Raw genomic sequence first — 16,499 nt, 5'->3', positions numbered from 1 at the left:
TAAAGCCAACTCAGTGCTGGGGTGTGAGATTAGGGCCTTGTGCACTCTAGGCAGTTACTCTAACACTGAGTTATATCCCTAACGCTAGGGAGAGTTTAAAATCAACTAAGTTGGAATCGTGGGGACTCAATCACAGAGTTTTTCCAATTAAGTATGAGCCTACATAAGGGCTGCCATCTTCCTTTCTTTCTAGTCCTTAGTTCAGAGCCAGCTGTTACCATTGTCAACCCCCAGCCCCTGACTGTCCAAACACCTGGGAAGAGAGTTCCCTGCTAGCCCCGTTCTACCCAGCTGCACTTTTTATATTTCTTTTCTTAAAACACACACATTCACCCGTTGATCGGCCTTACGATTTCATGTGCATGAGCACACTTGCACACGTGTTTGTTTTTGGTCACTCTCATGGCGGCTTTACCCAGTAAACTTTATAATCCTGTCATCTTCATCATCATCCCACTCGTAGCCAGACAGTCCTTGCTACAGCAGAGCAGTCTAAGCAAATCACATGTATTAATTGATGTAAGCCTGATGAACAACCCCACAGGGCTTTACAGCAGTGTTTATAGTTGTGGTCACTGGAGTACAGAGAAGCCAAATAACTTGCTCAAGGTCACAGACTAAGTAGCAGAGGCAGGATTTGAACCCACACAGTCGTGGTGCTGGAGCCCATGTGCTTGTCTACTACAGCACAGTTCTTGTCTACTCTGGATCAAAGAAAGTGCAGACCTGACTAGTTCCTGCTTCATCTTGTGCCCTGCTGTGACTTCATATATTTACTTACAAACTTAAAACACGCACCCTGAGCTCCAGGGGAAGGGCAATCATCCAGGAATGGTGGGGGAGAAGATGCTTTGGGGCAGTGCCACAGAGTGGAGAGGAACAGGGGCTCTGGGAGACAGAGGCCAGGGTGTTGTTCCCACTGGGACTGGGAACTTCACTTCTACCCATCCTCCCCCTCCCCAACCAGGATTTAGACTCAATACAGGGATAAAGTTTGGCCTAGGGGTTTCACTCTCCAGATTAGGCAGGAGCAGGAGGGTGTTCAGACACCCAGATCTGAAGCAGTGTGGTTACATCAGAACTCTTCCAGCCAAGAATAGAAATAGAAAATCTAAACTGCATCATCCAAAGGGTATTTGTCCTGCATCTCTGGAATTTTTCCTCTGGAAAGACCAGGCCAGAGTAAGGTTAAAAAAAAAACAAAGCCAAAGGATCGCCCTCTCACCCACAACTGTAAGAAGAAGGCCATTAAAGCAATTACTGAATCACAGAGCCACCACCCAGATCCAGCACCATTACTCAGCCCACGTCACCAAGGAGACACCCATTAACCTAATCTCTGAGACATACATTATGAATAAAGAGATGCAGATATGATCAATGAACACAATAATTCAAAGCAGAAACAGACACTGCCACCAAACAATACTCAAATTCCTCCAACTCATTGTTACAAGAAGTGCCGTCACCTCGATACAATACCACAAACCAAAACAAACCTGAAGCCAGTTTCTGCAATGTGTCCACACAAGGCCACACACACTGACCCATAATGCAATGCAAACTCCCCATCCCACAGGCCACCCCAACACAAAGGCTGACCTTAGGTGGTCCTCGGAACAATGATAAACACAGGTAAGGCATACAAAGATAGAGCCAGCACTGAAGCACCCAGCCCTCAGCACACCCTGCAGAATAGAATACAGTTCCTGAGCACAGTGCAGCTGCCAGCACCGCCCCCTGTCCATCAGGTGGATGGATCTAGACCATCACCTCTGACAAGGCCTCCAGGCTCTGGCCGCTACTAAAAGAGTAAACTGTCCCCAGAGCCTGCTTCCCGAGACAGGACAAATCAGCTCTATCCTGGTTGGGGTTTAATAAGACCTCGCTGTTATGGCAAATGACAGAACTCGAGGGATGATGGGGAAAGGTGGGGGCTGGGGGCTCTCCAAGCTGGGTGCAGGAATTCCCTTCTGACTCCTGCCTCTGTGGCCGTTCTGAGCTGAAGCCGTCTCTTGCTGGGTGTTCACTGAGTATCGATTCGGTCTGCAAGCAATTTTAATATTTCTTCAGGGACTTTCCAGCAACAGCACAAGTCATTAATTCACCCTCCCAAATTGCTTATTCAATAGCAGGAACATGGCTCCTGAATAAAGTCCCAGAATTTATGTGACTTGCACGAGTCAGGAGGTCAAACAACTGTTATGGAGCGAAGTTAAAAATCCAAATAAAATATTGACACTTTTTTGGGGAGGGGACGAGGGGGAGGCCAAGGTATTTAAAATAGGTTTTTGTTGCAATGCCCCCAGGATAAAGAATGGAAGGAGACTGAAGACAAGTTGGAGTTTATAAAATCAATGGAATTTATTGCACATCTACTTGGCATTTAATAATTCTCTCATTTCCACATCCCCAACCCCCACCCCATTCTGACCACAGACAGGGAGATACACAGGTATACAAATGCACATTTATGCGCATCGATAGCCGCACAGACCAATATAAAAACGGGACTGCGATGTGAGAGTCTCAGGCAACCTGAAAAGGGAACATCGATGGGTTTTGCAACAGAAACAGGCATAAGTTGGCAGATATTCATGATCAGCTTTTGATAAGAATATTCACTGTTGTAAATCTCAGATCAATGCATCAGAACAGATATGAATAAGATATGAATATAAAGATGTGCTCATCACAGAAATAGTTTTTAAAGTGTAGAAGCTGAGAAACATCCATATGCAGGCTCATCCTGGGATTGCGTACACGATTTGCAAATTATGGTTTGTCTGTAACACAGACATGATGCTTATCAGATAATCTATAGCACATGCATGGGAGAGGAAAGTGTGTTTCGAAACACAGCCACATGCAACCTCTGCTAGTTGTCTACAGATGTTTGCAGTGGTTCAAATCGCGTCTGTGAAAAGACTAAGAAAATTGTTCATGCTCAAATAGCTAATAGACACAAAGGGCTATTAATATAGAAATTTCCAGAGGAGATTATATTACCTTAGCTCTCAGATATTGAAGTCACAGGCCTGGATCCAAAGCAATGTGATATTAAGAATGTGACCTTGGGTGAGTTGCTTAGCCATGCTGTTGACCCTACGGTAGACTAGAGAACACACCTCTGTGAGGAGCTATGGTTAAGATTTGAATGAGAAAACGCATTGTGTACAATGTCTATTATACAGTGAATACAAACTAAATGATCGGGGCCAGTAAGGCGATGCAGTGGGTGAAGGTACCTGCTGCCCTGGCTGATGACCTGCGTTCAATCCCCCACCCTGGTCAAAAACAGACTGGTGTAAAGAGTTAGCTTCCTCTGGAAACTGATCTGCTCTGACTTCCACAGGAGCACGCCACACACAAATGAATACATGTAAAAGCTTTAAAACATGATAGTTATGACTTTCACTGCTGTTCTGTGCAGCTCTTCTGGTACTTTAGCCTTGGACAGATCCTACCACTTGTTCTTGATAAGACTAATTTTTTCTACCAAGCAATTAGCGGAGCGGGTTCTACAGTGAGACACCCGTGTTTAAATTCTGGCTCTGTTACAGAAATGCTGTGTGACCGTAGGTAAGTTAGCTAATATTTCTGAGCCTCGGTTTCCACATTAAAGAACAGGAATAATAATCTTCATAGATACTTATAAGACTGGAATTTTATTTTATTATTATTTTCTTTTTTTAGGTGGTCTCTTTATATAGTCCCGATTCTCCTGGTGCTTACTGTGTAGACCAGGCTGGCCTCAGGCCACAAAGATTTGCCTGCCTCTGCTTCCTGAGCACAGGGGTTAAATTTTAAAGTCCATATAAATCACTTAGCAAATGACTGATACATAGAGAACATAAGTTAGCACACAGTAGCCCTTAAGATTCTTCTGTTCCAATAATGTCAATAACTCGGTAGTTCAGTTCTCTTTATTATAGCTGACCTTGTTTGTTGCTTGGCGGTAAGAAAAATAATTGTGACACTTGTTCTTGCTGAGCTGAGTCCAAGGGAGGATTCAGTATGAACTAGGCAAGCAGAGAAAGGTTTCAGTTCTATCTGGCAAAGGGAGCAGAAAGAGATGGACTGGGAAGGTATAGGAGCAGGAGGCTGGGGGGGGGGGGGGGGACAGGAGGCTGGGGGCCAGGAGGCTGGTGGGGGCAACTCTAAAACTAGGCTGAGAAGCTCTGACTTCACCATGTCTGAAACAGGAAGCAAGGACAGCGTTAGCTCCTTCCTATCCTTTCAGGACAATGACCGATGGGTTGTTTTTGAGTCCCTGAGTGGCTGAGGTGACAAGGGCCAGAGGCAGCAAGACCAGGCAGTCACTAGAAAGTCCAATATCCCTGCAGGCTTCCTTCTGCTTACAGAGGGGGGCGGGTATGTGTATGGAGGGGGAGGCAGGATGGCCAGGCTCAGAGCGAAGACTCACTGTGGTAGTGAGCCTATCGCAGTACCATTTTACCGTTACAGTAGACAGTCCCTGAGCTACGAGACCCTCCCAGGCAGGACCGTGGGGTGGACAGCTGCTGGACCCCAGCTTTAGCAGGAAGCCCTGACAGATGAGGGCAAGGCCAGTGACAAGAGGAGGGAGTCTGGTCACGCTCTGGCTTGGCATGAACCGCAGACCGGTTTCCAAATGGTTAGTTAAACACATTGCCTCTTAATTTTTAAACCTATGCATATCTTGACGTTAAATCAACCCATATGCTTACGGTTCATCACATAAACTATCACTACTGCCCCCTTGGGCCAGCCCCATGGCCCATCTAACCTGGTAAATTGTGTCTGGCCTGGGATCCCAGGGACACACAGTGAAAGGACTGTCGCCCTCTAAGCCAGTCCTAGAAGGACAGGAAACCGCATAGAATCTAGAAAACCACTAGAAGGTGATCATCCTGGGATGTCCAAGAACTATTTTGAAACGTTTTCATTTTTAACCTAGAATTTAGTCTCTTCAGAGGAAATGATAGCTTCTGGAATTTTGGTGTCTGTTGGTTGGAGTCAGGGTTACCAGGTTGTGAGAACTGTGGCCTGAAGGATCGGGAAGGGAGCCATCTTCATGCTCTACCCCACCCCGTCCCCAACCAGCAGCTGTTTCCCTCGCACCCCGGCTTGAGCTCATCTTCTCACATTGTAGAGTTCAGAAACTCTAATTTAGGAAGATCAAGGAGAGACTGAGGGGTTTACGTTTTACCGATGTCCCAAGGGATTCTGATGCAGGTAGTTCCAGGGCAGTCATCTGAGGACACCCTTTTGCAAGCTTTCTGGTAGGATTCTCGTTCTTGAAGCCTAATTATAACTTCCAGCTGAGCATCCCTACAACACAAGCACTTAGGAGGTGGAGGCAGGAAGATTAATACAAGGGAAGCCTGGTGGTGGGGGCGCACATCTTTAATCCCAGCACTTGGGAGGCAGAGGCAGGTGGATCTCTATAAATTCAAAGCCAGCCTGGTCTTCAAAATGAGTTCCAGGACAGCTAGAATTGTTACACAGAGAAACCCTGTCTTGAAAAACAAGACAAAAAAAGTACAGGGTAAGCCTGAGCTACATATATATTAAGTTTAAGATGTGAACCTAGGCTACATGAGCACCAACCCATCTGTTTGTCTGTCTGTCTGTTCCTCTCTCTCTCTCTTTCTCTCTCTCTCTCTCTCTCTTTCTCTCTCTCTCTCTATATATATATATGTATATAACATTTAAATATATACAATATATTATATAAAATGTTTAAATATATTACATATAAATGCATAAATTAAAAATATATTATCTTAATTTATATATGATATATAAACACATATTTTTTGTATATTATATATAAAATATATATTGAGAGAGAGAGAGAGAGAGAGATAGATAGATCTTGACATCCTCTGGGAAGATCTCTCCTAACCGAGAACCTATGTGTTCTAGCTGTGTCCTGCTCTAGCCGGAATGGAAAGGTGTGTTCTCAGCTGTAAGGAATGACTGCCTCACTGGTATTCTTATTGTTCAAACTAAACCTCGCAGAGCCTGTGAGCAAGCCTGGGCAACACCTCTAAACCATGCACACTGCAGAAGTCGAGCCCACAAAGGGAGAGTGTGCGTGGAGGCCCTCCAAGTGGTCACTGTGGAGACAGAGGCAGGGTTTCCAGGGGCCCTTGTGTGAGGAGAAGGTAAACCTCAGCCTCAGGTCTGTAAGGTTACTCAGTTCTGTGGGGTCCTCTGCAGGAGGCACCACATCAGGAGAGGTGACAGCTTCCTGGTGATCTATGGCATCTCACTTGCTAGGAAACGTCTCCAGCTGGCTTGCCTCAGGGCCAAGCCGGGGATATATGCCCAACCCAGGCAGTGCTCAGAGACCTGAGATGAAGCAATTACCTGCATTTGTTGGATGAAATATCCTTTGCTGAAGCAAATATAGTTGTTTGTTTTAAGAATGAGCCAGCTCTTGATCGCCATTCAGCTTGAAGTCACTGGCAGAGGCCCCGCCCTCTCACTGGTTATGGGCTCAGTGGGCAGTCAGCTTATCTAGTCTGAAACATTCCCTATCTTGCCTTACAGATCCCATACTAGGGATTGAGTATGTTTTGTAGACTCCAGAGTGGAACAGTCGAAGCTGGCTTATATATGTACAGAGGACGTGTACTCAAATACTTGACATTTTACTATTAAGGCTCTTGGAGCAAACCAATAATATGAGCAGGCTTGGGGGGCAGCCTGCTGTTCCTTGAGGAAATGATTCCAGAGTTTCCAGGGCAGACTGCTTCAAGCCAGTGAGTGGGATTTCAGGAGGATGTTCTCGGAGATCCTGTGTCTTGGCAGCTGGCCGTAACACAAGTTGTTACTCCCATGTCCTGGTGAGGACTCGTGGGTTTCAGTAGCCTCTTAGCCTCCTTGTCTAGATCTAGGATACAGGAGTTTGGGAGTCTGCTCGCTTGAAAGTGTCTCTCTGGGAGCAGAAGAGCTGAGGGGTTGAGGGTGTGGGCCTTGGGATGAGTCTTCTTAAATCCAAATCTCTGACTTGCCATTTATAAAACAGATGGCCTCTGACCATCTGCGAAGCAGCTTCCTGGGAGAACGGAGCAAATGAAATGTTGGACATACTTAGAACATGGCCTCTCACCCAGGCAGGATGCAGTGTTCTTTAGTCACTAAAGTTTCATAGGGGAGGCATCACTCTTAGCGGGGCTGACCACCTAGACCTTACTCCTTCCAGGGGAGCTGTCGGAGGTCATCTCAATGCTAATAGGACTGCCTCTTGTTTCCACCTGAGGGGAAGTTTTTGCACACCATTTATTATCATATAATATAATGCAACATACTATCATACATAACATAACATAATATGATGGGTAGGCTAACTTGGAAACCCTGAGGCAGACCGTGGATGGATGGATGGATGAATAGATACATTTGTACTAAGTATACATACATTATATCATTCTATTGATTTGTAAAAAGTTCCCGGTCTGCCTGGCTGTAATGAGATTTTTGAACTTTGCGTGGCGATCAATGAGAGGAATATTATTGGCCTAGAGAATTGATATACCTGCTCTCGGTGGCTTGTTCTGCTCCCAGGCCAACCCGGCCCCCCAGGTGTACGATTCCAGCAGACACTTAACCTTTTTTACAGTGTCATCAGGCTAAAAGGAATCTAATAGTGACACAGGACTTGTGCTCAGCACTCTGCCACTATTGCTTTCCTGTCACAAATAATTTATAGCCTTCTATTTCCATCCCAGAGCCCTGCACCCCAGCCCTACCTCCCGCTTTCCCCCAGCTCCCGGGAATCAATAAACTCACACAGTCATAGTGGGACTTCAGGGTGCAAGGAGATGGACAGATGGACAGAGAGGGAGAAAGAGGAGCCAAGACAGAGATGCAGAGACCAAGGAAGACAGAGAAGGGTTAAGTAGGAGTCCGACTTCCCAGTGAAGGTTGAGCTATCTCCTCACAAAGGTAACAGGCTTGCTGGGAGAGCACCTGAGACTGTTTTGATCTTCAAGGTGGGAGGAAGTGGAGGTCTCCTAGGAGTTTAACCAAAGAGGAAGTGACCTCACCATCTGCTTCATCATCTGAAGCGCTGCCATCACCTGAGTCCTCTGTGGGTCCATCCCAGGGCACTTGGGCGGAACTCAGTCCAGGCGCAGCCTGCCTTCCGGGAAGTCTTTCTGATTGCAACCTCTTGGGATCAGCCCTTGGCTCCTGCTGCTGTTCATCTTCTCCATGTCTTCCCAGGGAGTACCTGCATTGATCCAGTTGGGGCATCTTAAGAAGGGAGGCCTCCTGCCTGCACCTGGCTTGGCCCCTAAATTGAAAGCAGCTAGGCACAGGGGTCACCCACAGGGATAATAACACAAGTGAACATTATTATTACAGCTAGCATTTATCGAACCGGCCATCATTCTAATCATTTTACATGAATTATCCTACTTAATCCTCGCCGCAGCCCTGGGAAGTCCATAGTAGTATTATCTCATTTCGCAGATAAAGGAGTAAGAAAAGTCCAAGGGCTTCCCAAAAAGAGTTAAACAGAGCTGGGGTTCTGACTCAGGTAGACTGAGCCTGGAGCCCATATCCCAAACCCCTCACGAGTCCAGGGGTGGCGGTACATGCCTATATTACTACCACTCAGCACCTGGGAGGCATGAGGACCAACTCAGGCATTTCTGGGTTATATAGTGAGACCCTGTTACAAAACAACAAACAAACAAAGACAGAACAAACCAAGGCCTCAGGAGCTGGCTCAATGGCTAAGAGCATTGGCTGAGTTTGTAAAGAACCCAGGCCTGCTTCCTAGCACTCACATCATGGCTCACAACTGTCCGCAACTCCAGTTCCATGGAGTTCCAATTCTCTCTTCTGTCCTCCATGGGTACCAGGCATGTGGATAGTATTTATACACACATATAGGCAAATATTTGTAAAATAAAAATGAAACATCTTTTAAAAAAAGCAAAACCAAGATCTGAATTCCTTTAGCTATATATGCACCCTTGGGAGACATTGCAATCCCAGCAGTCCCTTTGTTGGAAGCAAGGTAAAGCACCAAGTAGGTGGGCTCTTGCTGAAATGAAGGAGGAAGAGCATCCTGTGTGGGAAAGTCTGCTCGGGTGGGAAAAGGAGCAGTGCCCTCTCTTTCACGTTGAGCTCAGGATGTAGGAGGAATATAAATAACCATAGAGTTTTCAGAACCCCAGTTCTTAAATTCCATATGATCAGCTCTGGTGCCTGGCAGGTGCCCACTGCCTGTGGTCATGGATGGGCACCAAGAGCCTTAGTAACTCATAGCAGGCACCCTGCCCAGCTTCTCTCCCATGCACCACCAAGCTGCTGTCAGGGCATAGTGATTTTCCATCACTTGCTGCCTCAGCTAAATCTGTATCAGTGCCTCAGGGGTCAGAGGCTCTGGTAATAAAGACAGGAACTGCACCAGCCGGTCCAGTTATCTGTGTGCCCTGGCCCCAGCCCTGGAACTCCTTAAACCAGAGCCTGTCAGTCTTTAAGCAGGGCCACTGCAGGTTCACCAGACACTGGAAACTTGTGTAGAAACAGCTGCCTGGGAGAAGTCTTACCTTCTACACTTTTGTAAAGGTGGGGTCGTATTGCTCTCAGTGACTCAAAACCTCTCCTCTATCTTCTGACTGCTAAGGGTACAAAGCTGTAGAAGTTCCTTCCTGACATTCTGGTTGTCTTTGTCTAACTCTGCCCTGGTCCTTCACTCCAGTCCCCCACTATTCTGCCCTGCTTTGCATCCTCCATCTGTTGTCTCCCTGGCAACCTCGCCCTCTTCCTCTTCTCTGGTACTCCTCTTTCCTGCCCTGAATCACCCTTCCTACCCTCTGTGGTTACTGGGCCAACCTCTAACTTCCACACCACCGTCATCTTTTAGAAGTCCCCTCTCTTCCCTGCACCTCTTTTGCCAGGATCCTGCTCCAGCTGCGTGGAAGTCACTAATGGCCGCTGTTGGCACTGGTAGTGTCCCTCCATCTACTGAGGTCAGGCTACCCTGCTCTGTATTGGTGCTGCCGGTGGCCACAACTGCAACCTCCCATATTGTTCCATGTCCCTTTCCAGTAGACTCCTTTCTGCGCCAGTCCATGCCTGGGCTTGCCCACCTCACACATCCAGAGCCAACAGCACACTTCCTTCCCATGCCATTCACCTTCCTGCATACCTGTTGTCCACAATGGTACATGCCACACGGTTTCCACTATCCAGGAGTGGTTTAGAGCCAGGCTTGACTCCAGTTAGTCATCAAACCCCGACCAGTCTCCCTTATTTCTTTCCTTCATACTTTTGAAGGTTTTCACCTTTCTTTCTTTTCTTTCTTTCTTTCTTTCTTTCTGCCCCCTCGTTAGTATCTCACGCAGACATATTAGCTTCCTGAGATCAATCACTTTGACCGCGTCCCCTCTAGTTTGAGCATTGCTCATGGCTCCAGACCTCTTAGGCTTGACTCTTACATGATGACGGAAGGATAGTAAAGTAGCAGAAGATGCAATTTAGACTCCGCTCTAACTGGCAGTATGGTCCTAAAGAAACCTTAATCATTAACTGTCGTCAGCTTTGGTTTTCTATCTGCAAGGTGAAGGCAATGGTACTTATTTCTGAAGTTGTGCAAATGAACAGAAGTACATATGGGGTCATATAGGTTATATATAATATTGATGCACCCATTTTAATGAGTGGAAAAGAGCTGTTTCTATCATCAGGTGCAAGCTTTCAGCCCCGTTTCCTCTCCTCCTGCTCACACCTCTGCTACTTCTGACTGTAGGTGCAGGCACCAGCCCAGCCTTGTGTTCTGCTTGGGCTTCCTCATTAGTGTCCCCGGCCCCAGCACCTGTGTATAACGCGCTGCGATTTTCTTGTTCGTCTTAAAACCTTGGAGAGGCTGTGTCACTGTGAGCCCATTATTGTTCACTTGAAGACACTGAGGCACAAAGACACTAAGTGATAAATGTGAGGCTGTGTGGCTTCTTAGTGACAGGGACCAAACATTGGCTCTGTTGTACAGCCTGGTGCACTTTTTACTGTTTCCTGTGCCCCTCCTGCAATTGGCTTAGCTCTGCTGTGGGTCTGTGCCAGGCTCCACATCCTCATTCACTTCTCCTCCCTGGTCCCTACCTTCAAGGGATGCTTCTTCTTCCTCTGGACCTGGCGGCCTCATTGCCTTGGGCTACCTGGCAGTCTTTAAATATGAATCCCCTCCCCCAACTTTCCAGCACTTGGAGAAAGTGTTCCAACTATGTGCTTGTAAGTGATTAGAAAAAGCTCAAGTTGAGCTGAGGGTGGTGGTGGTGCACACTTTTAATTCCAGTACTCAGGAGGCAGAGGCAGGGGTAATCTCTGTGAGAGAGTTGGAGGCCAGCCTGATGTACAGAACAAGTTCCAGGACAGCCAGAGAAACCCTGTCTCAAAAAGAAAGAGAGAGCCGGGCGGTGGTGGCGCACGCCTTTAATCCCAGCACTCGGGAGGCAGAGGCAGGCGGATCTCTGTGAGTTCAAGACCAGCCTGGTCTACAAGAGCTAGTTCCAGGACAGGCTCCAAAACCACAGAGAAACCCTGTCTCGAAAAACCAAAAAAAAAAAAAAAAAAAAAAAGAGAGAGAGAGAGAGAGAGAGAGAGAGAGAGCGCGCTGTAGTTGAAAGATTCCCAGCTTGCAGCTTCCTGGGGTAGATGTGAACTTGGCTTTCTGCAGGGAGGAGCGACGCTGAGTTGGATAGGGTACAGGAAGAAGCAAATTGCCCAGCCCCTAGGTTTGGTCTCTCGCATTATGGGGCTCTTGTGTTTTTCTGGACTCCTGTGAGGTGGGCTTCTCCCTCCCAAGAGGATTTCATTTGTTCCTTTATTTCCCGGGGGTGCACAAAGCGTGGTGCTAGCTCTTCAACCAGTCTGGTAAAGAAACTCTGACTCAAGGAAGACCATAGAAAAGAAAGGGAGGCTGTAAGCCAGCCAGATGAGGAGCCGGTTGTGAGGGGCCTGACGCCTGGCAGAGACTAGATGTTGTGGGATCATGGGTGACCAGCCCTGCGTTTCTGCCTTCTCTCCTATCTTCAATACATGAGGAAGCTCCTTCCCTAATTTCGGTCCTAGTTGGAAAGCCAGTCAAAATGACTTCCAGACGCAGCTGTTCCTGGTACTAGGGGCTACATAAATGTGACTGAGGAGGGAAGGTGGATCACTAGCCACCAGGGCGGGCCTCACCCCTCAGAAACGGAAAACATGCTGTGGTCCACTTGACTGAGCCTTAATTCTTGCAGTCCAAACTCAAGCTGCAGCTCAGCTGGTGTTCAGGGCAGGACAGCATGCAGACCACCTCTGCCGAGAGCTGTGCTAAGTGAACTGCGGAATAGACAGGAAGGAAAGCTCATGCCTTGCAGCGCTGGGTGAAGCCTGCGCTGGGCTCAGCAGGACCCCTCTGCCAGGCCGGGCGAGCCTGGGCCTGGCCTGTGACCTGTAATGATGTTGTGATGCTTTGCAGGATCATTCGGACCAAAGTTCAGCAGCCTTTCCACCCAACACCGGATGGCGCAGGGACAGGAGTGACTGCCCCTGGCCACACCATCGGTAAGAGAGCTCAGGAAAGAGGGAAACCAACTTAGAAAACACAACTCAACTCTGGGAACTGTCCACTCCAGGGAGATCTATGGTTCTGTGATCCCCAATCACTCCTTTCCCTCCTAGGGTACTGATGCCAGCTCAGTGCCTCCCACATCCTCCTCAGTCTGTCTTCTCACCTCCTCTCCCTCTCCTTTCCTTACTCCTGCCCCTCAGCCTTTTCCTTTGGGTGTTTCTTCTGTTCCACCATCATTTATTGTATCTGATGCACTCTTCCTGTACACCTTAAATGCCACATTGTTTCAAATCTACTTTTTTACTTCCTCTTTTTAAAAACATCTTTTTTTTGGGGGGGGGTGAGTTGGAGAAATGGCTTAGCAGTTAAGAACACCTTTTGATCCTACAGAGTAACTCAGTTTGGTTTCAGGACCCAAGTGAGGCAAGACTCATGACCACCTGTAACTCCAGTTCCAGAGGCTCTGATAGCGTTCTGACCTCCTCAGGCATGCATGTGCACATATGTGCACACATACACATGAATTTAAAGAAATAAATATTGGTGGGCAGCAGTGGCACACACCTTTAATCCCAGCACTTGGGAGGCAGAAGCAGGCAGATCTGTGAGTGTCAAGGCCATCCTCGTCTACAGAGAATTCCAGCACAGCTAGGGCTACACAGAGAAACCCTGTCTCGAAAAAAAAAAAGTAAAAATTGAAGGGGAGGAGGAAGGCACAGAACTCATAACCTTATGCACGGTAGACAAACACTTTCCCATGGAGTTACATACCCAGCCTTTAAATTTTTTTTTAAAGGGCTGGAGAGATGGCTCAGAGGTTAAGAGTACTGGCTGCTCTTCCAGAGTTCCTGAGTTCAATTCCCAGCAACCACATGGTGCCTCACAACCATCTGTACTGAGATCTGGCGCCCTGCTCTGGCGTGCGGGCATACATAGAATGTTGTATACATAATAAATAAATAAATATAAAAATTTTTTTTTAAAAAATTAAAATTTTTTTCTCTCTTCTCCCCATCTCTCTCTTTCTCCCAGTCCTCTTCCCTCACCTCATGTGCACAGCTATGTATCTGTCTCTCTGTCTGTCTGCATCATTCCTTCTGGCTTCTTTTCTTTTGGCCTGTTTCCTCCCATCTTTCTGTCTCTGCCTCTGCCTCTGCTGCTCTCTGCCTGCCTCTCTGCCCCCCTTAGCTCTTCACAGGATCTCAGAGATACAACCCAGGCCTGCCAGAACACTTGCTGCAACTTTCCAAGGCCCCATGCATAGGCACACTGACTGCCTTGCTTTCCTTCCCTGCTGACCAGCAGGAGAAAGACAGATCCAGCTCTGCTGGGGCTATGGGAGCCTTTGTTTAGCCAGGCCTGGGCTAATGTGCTGGAGGGTGGGGTGTCCTGAGTTGTACCTGAGCTGACCATAGCACAGTGAGTGTGTTCGCTGGCCTGTCCCCAAGAGGGGAGTAGGAACTCCTCCAGTGATTTCAAGGCCAGAAACATCCAGGAAAGAGAGAGAAACACTGAGACCAGCTTTGTGCCTCCCCAAGTGTCAGAGATGGGAAACCTCAGACGCTAAATCAGGGCTGGCCCAGGAGACCAAGAAGCAGTGAGCTGGGGTTTGCTTGGAAGGATTTGTTCAGCCATTGGATTAGGTGGAGGCTAGAAACGTGGCCCCAGAGGGCGTCTTTTGGAACTGTGCTATCCAGAAGGTCACTGAAGTGCTTTCTAGACAGCTAATCTTGACAGTTTCTGGGCCTAAACTACATCCGTTTGAGAGGAGGGGCTTGAGGGACCAGTAAATGCCATAGGTGGCCCTGGAGGCCTGGGTTGACTGGTCACCACTCACTTCAGGCTGGACAGAAGTGCTAACAGCCTGCATTGTCTGTCTGTGGGAGTGTTCCTCCCTCAAGCCTCAGAGGAAGGAAAAGGATATGAGCTCCTTGTCCTTCTGCCCTCTGTTCCCCCCTGTCTCAGCCCCGGGGCTCCAGTCACAACTATTATCCTGATGGTGTTCCCTCCTTCTTCTCATCCAGTTCCCAGCACGGCCTCCCCTCCCGTTTCCAGCGCTTCTAATGACCCAGTGGGATCCTACTCCATCAATGGGATCCTGGGGATTCCTCGCTCCAATGGTGAGAAGAGGAAACGTGATGAAGGTAAGGGGGAGGGAGCGCTTTGGCTCCCCTTTGCGTGCTTTGTCCTTGTACTAGGGGCTCCGGTTTCTGCTGGCCTCGCAGCTGCTCTGCCGTGAGATCAGTTTTAGCAGCAAAGCCTAGGTACCCCCACTGCCCTGCTGGTTCCTGAAGCGAGGGAGGGAGGCTGCTGCTGGGGCCACCAGCTTCACCATCTGCTCAGCCCCGATGGTCTCACCTTCTGCTGGGACTCACCCCAGCTGTCCCCGTGGGACGCCAGGAGGAGTGGCATAAACTGTTTACCTTGGGAAGGTTGTAGAGCTTGGGGAGACAGCTGGTATCTGACCTGGGGATGAAAGGCCAGCCTGCTTTGGCCTCACTTGATCCCAGTTAGAGGTAGCAGGTGATGCGGACGTGGGCAGCCCTGGAGTCCTTTCTCGTAGCACATGGACACTGCTCCCATTGAAACCACTTGGGGAGCTGGACATAGGGCCTTACCCTACTCTTTATCATGAGAGTGGACACCATTCTGATTCCCACTTCTCCTCCTTTTCCCTGAGCCAGTACCTTGGGTAGCATAGACCAAGTTAAGAGGAATGGGGAATTAAAGAGGAGAACATGGGATGAAGGAAAATTAAGGGAGAGCCTGATAGGCATAAACATGAGACAAAGTGCTTTTCGGAAGCTTGGTACTCGTGGTGCGTTGGTGGCCAGCTAGTTTTCTTCTGGTGTGTGAGGCCTGGGACCTCAGATGAACACAGATGCCAATATCTCAGGCCAGCTTCCTGCTTCAGCTCTCTCATAGTCCTAGCTAGGGAAGTGGTAACCTCTGGCATTTCAAGGAGTACGGGTTTCTAAAGATACTCTCCATGAAACAGACCCTGCAAAGATGAACATAAAGGAGGAAGTGACCGTATGTTCCATTAGCTCAAGGAAGTCGTAATTTACGCCTGTTGTCCCTGCATCTGAACCGGGCATGTCTCCTTTCGCTTCGGAAAATGTTGTGTTTGGACAGTAGGTTCTGTAGTCATCCCAAGTGTAGACAAGCCCTTCCTGAGGGGGTAAAGAACAGAGACAGGGACAACGATGACATTCCTTAAGCTGCAGACCCAGGCAGAGGGAAGACAGCAAAAGAGCCCTGGCCTCCAGGAGAAGGGACACAGTGCAGGAGAGACCCAGGCCTGGCAAGACAGTGATGACCTGGTGCTGGCCTCCTTCCAGGAGCCCTAATGGCCTCGTTTCACAGGGAAACAGCTTGTCTGGCTTGATTTCTCTTTCTTCCAAAATATCCAAACCCATTTGGCTGCCACGGCCTTTGCCACTCACTAAATTTCATTGTGGTTGTTTTGGCGGCAGCCCCTGATGGGCACAGGGAGACTACGGGAGAGGCCCTAAGCCCCGGTTCTCCCTGGGGCTTCTGACATCCAGGCCTTAGCCAAGCTCCCTGGCACCCTGAGTGCCTTGGTAGAGTCTGCCTCAAACCCTGAGGGTTTCTCTTTAGCCACCTGCCTTGTTTAGAGTGTGAGGTGTCCAGGGGGACCGGAAGGTCACCGGAACCCTTCTGTGCACCCCTTATTGGTCTGAGGTGGTGGCTTTGTGCGCCTTCTGCTGCCTGGGCCTTCATGGACGGCCAAGGGAGGCTGGGGCTATCCAGGCTGGGCCAATTGGCCAGGGCAGGAACAGAACGCTCTCCACTCCTCTTGTTCACATCCATTGTTCCCAGTCAGTTCAATTCAGCAACCTCCACTCCCACCCCACTCAGACTGTCAGCTATGAGAATAGCTGACTTAGTACAGAAGGTCCCTAAGCCAAACAAAATATAA

The 16,499-nt window shown here is 48.4% G+C and overlaps 1 protein-coding gene across 9 annotated transcripts in view; it reads left to right on the top strand.

Moving 5' to 3' along the window:
- Pax2 (paired box 2) overlaps positions 1-16,499 on the top strand; it is an 83,634-nt gene that overhangs the window by 24,320 nt on the left and 42,815 nt on the right. For all 9 annotated transcript variants that reach the window (XM_041661477.1, XM_041661474.1, XM_041661480.1 and 6 more), the window contains 2 exons: positions 12,464-12,549; positions 14,581-14,700. In XM_041661477.1, the coding sequence (XP_041517411.1) occupies positions 12,464-12,549; positions 14,581-14,700 (206 nt within the window). The remainder of the gene's footprint in view (positions 1-12,463; positions 12,550-14,580; positions 14,701-16,499) is intronic.

The sequence above is a fragment of the Microtus oregoni genome, unplaced genomic scaffold, assembly GCF_018167655.1.
Source record: "Microtus oregoni isolate MIOR12 unplaced genomic scaffold, Mior012 000012F_ref0000307, whole genome shotgun sequence".
Lineage (NCBI taxonomy): Eukaryota > Metazoa > Chordata > Mammalia > Rodentia > Cricetidae > Microtus > Microtus oregoni.
The sequence above is the reverse complement of the archived record's forward strand: the minus strand, read 5'-3'. Positions and strand labels throughout refer to the sequence as shown.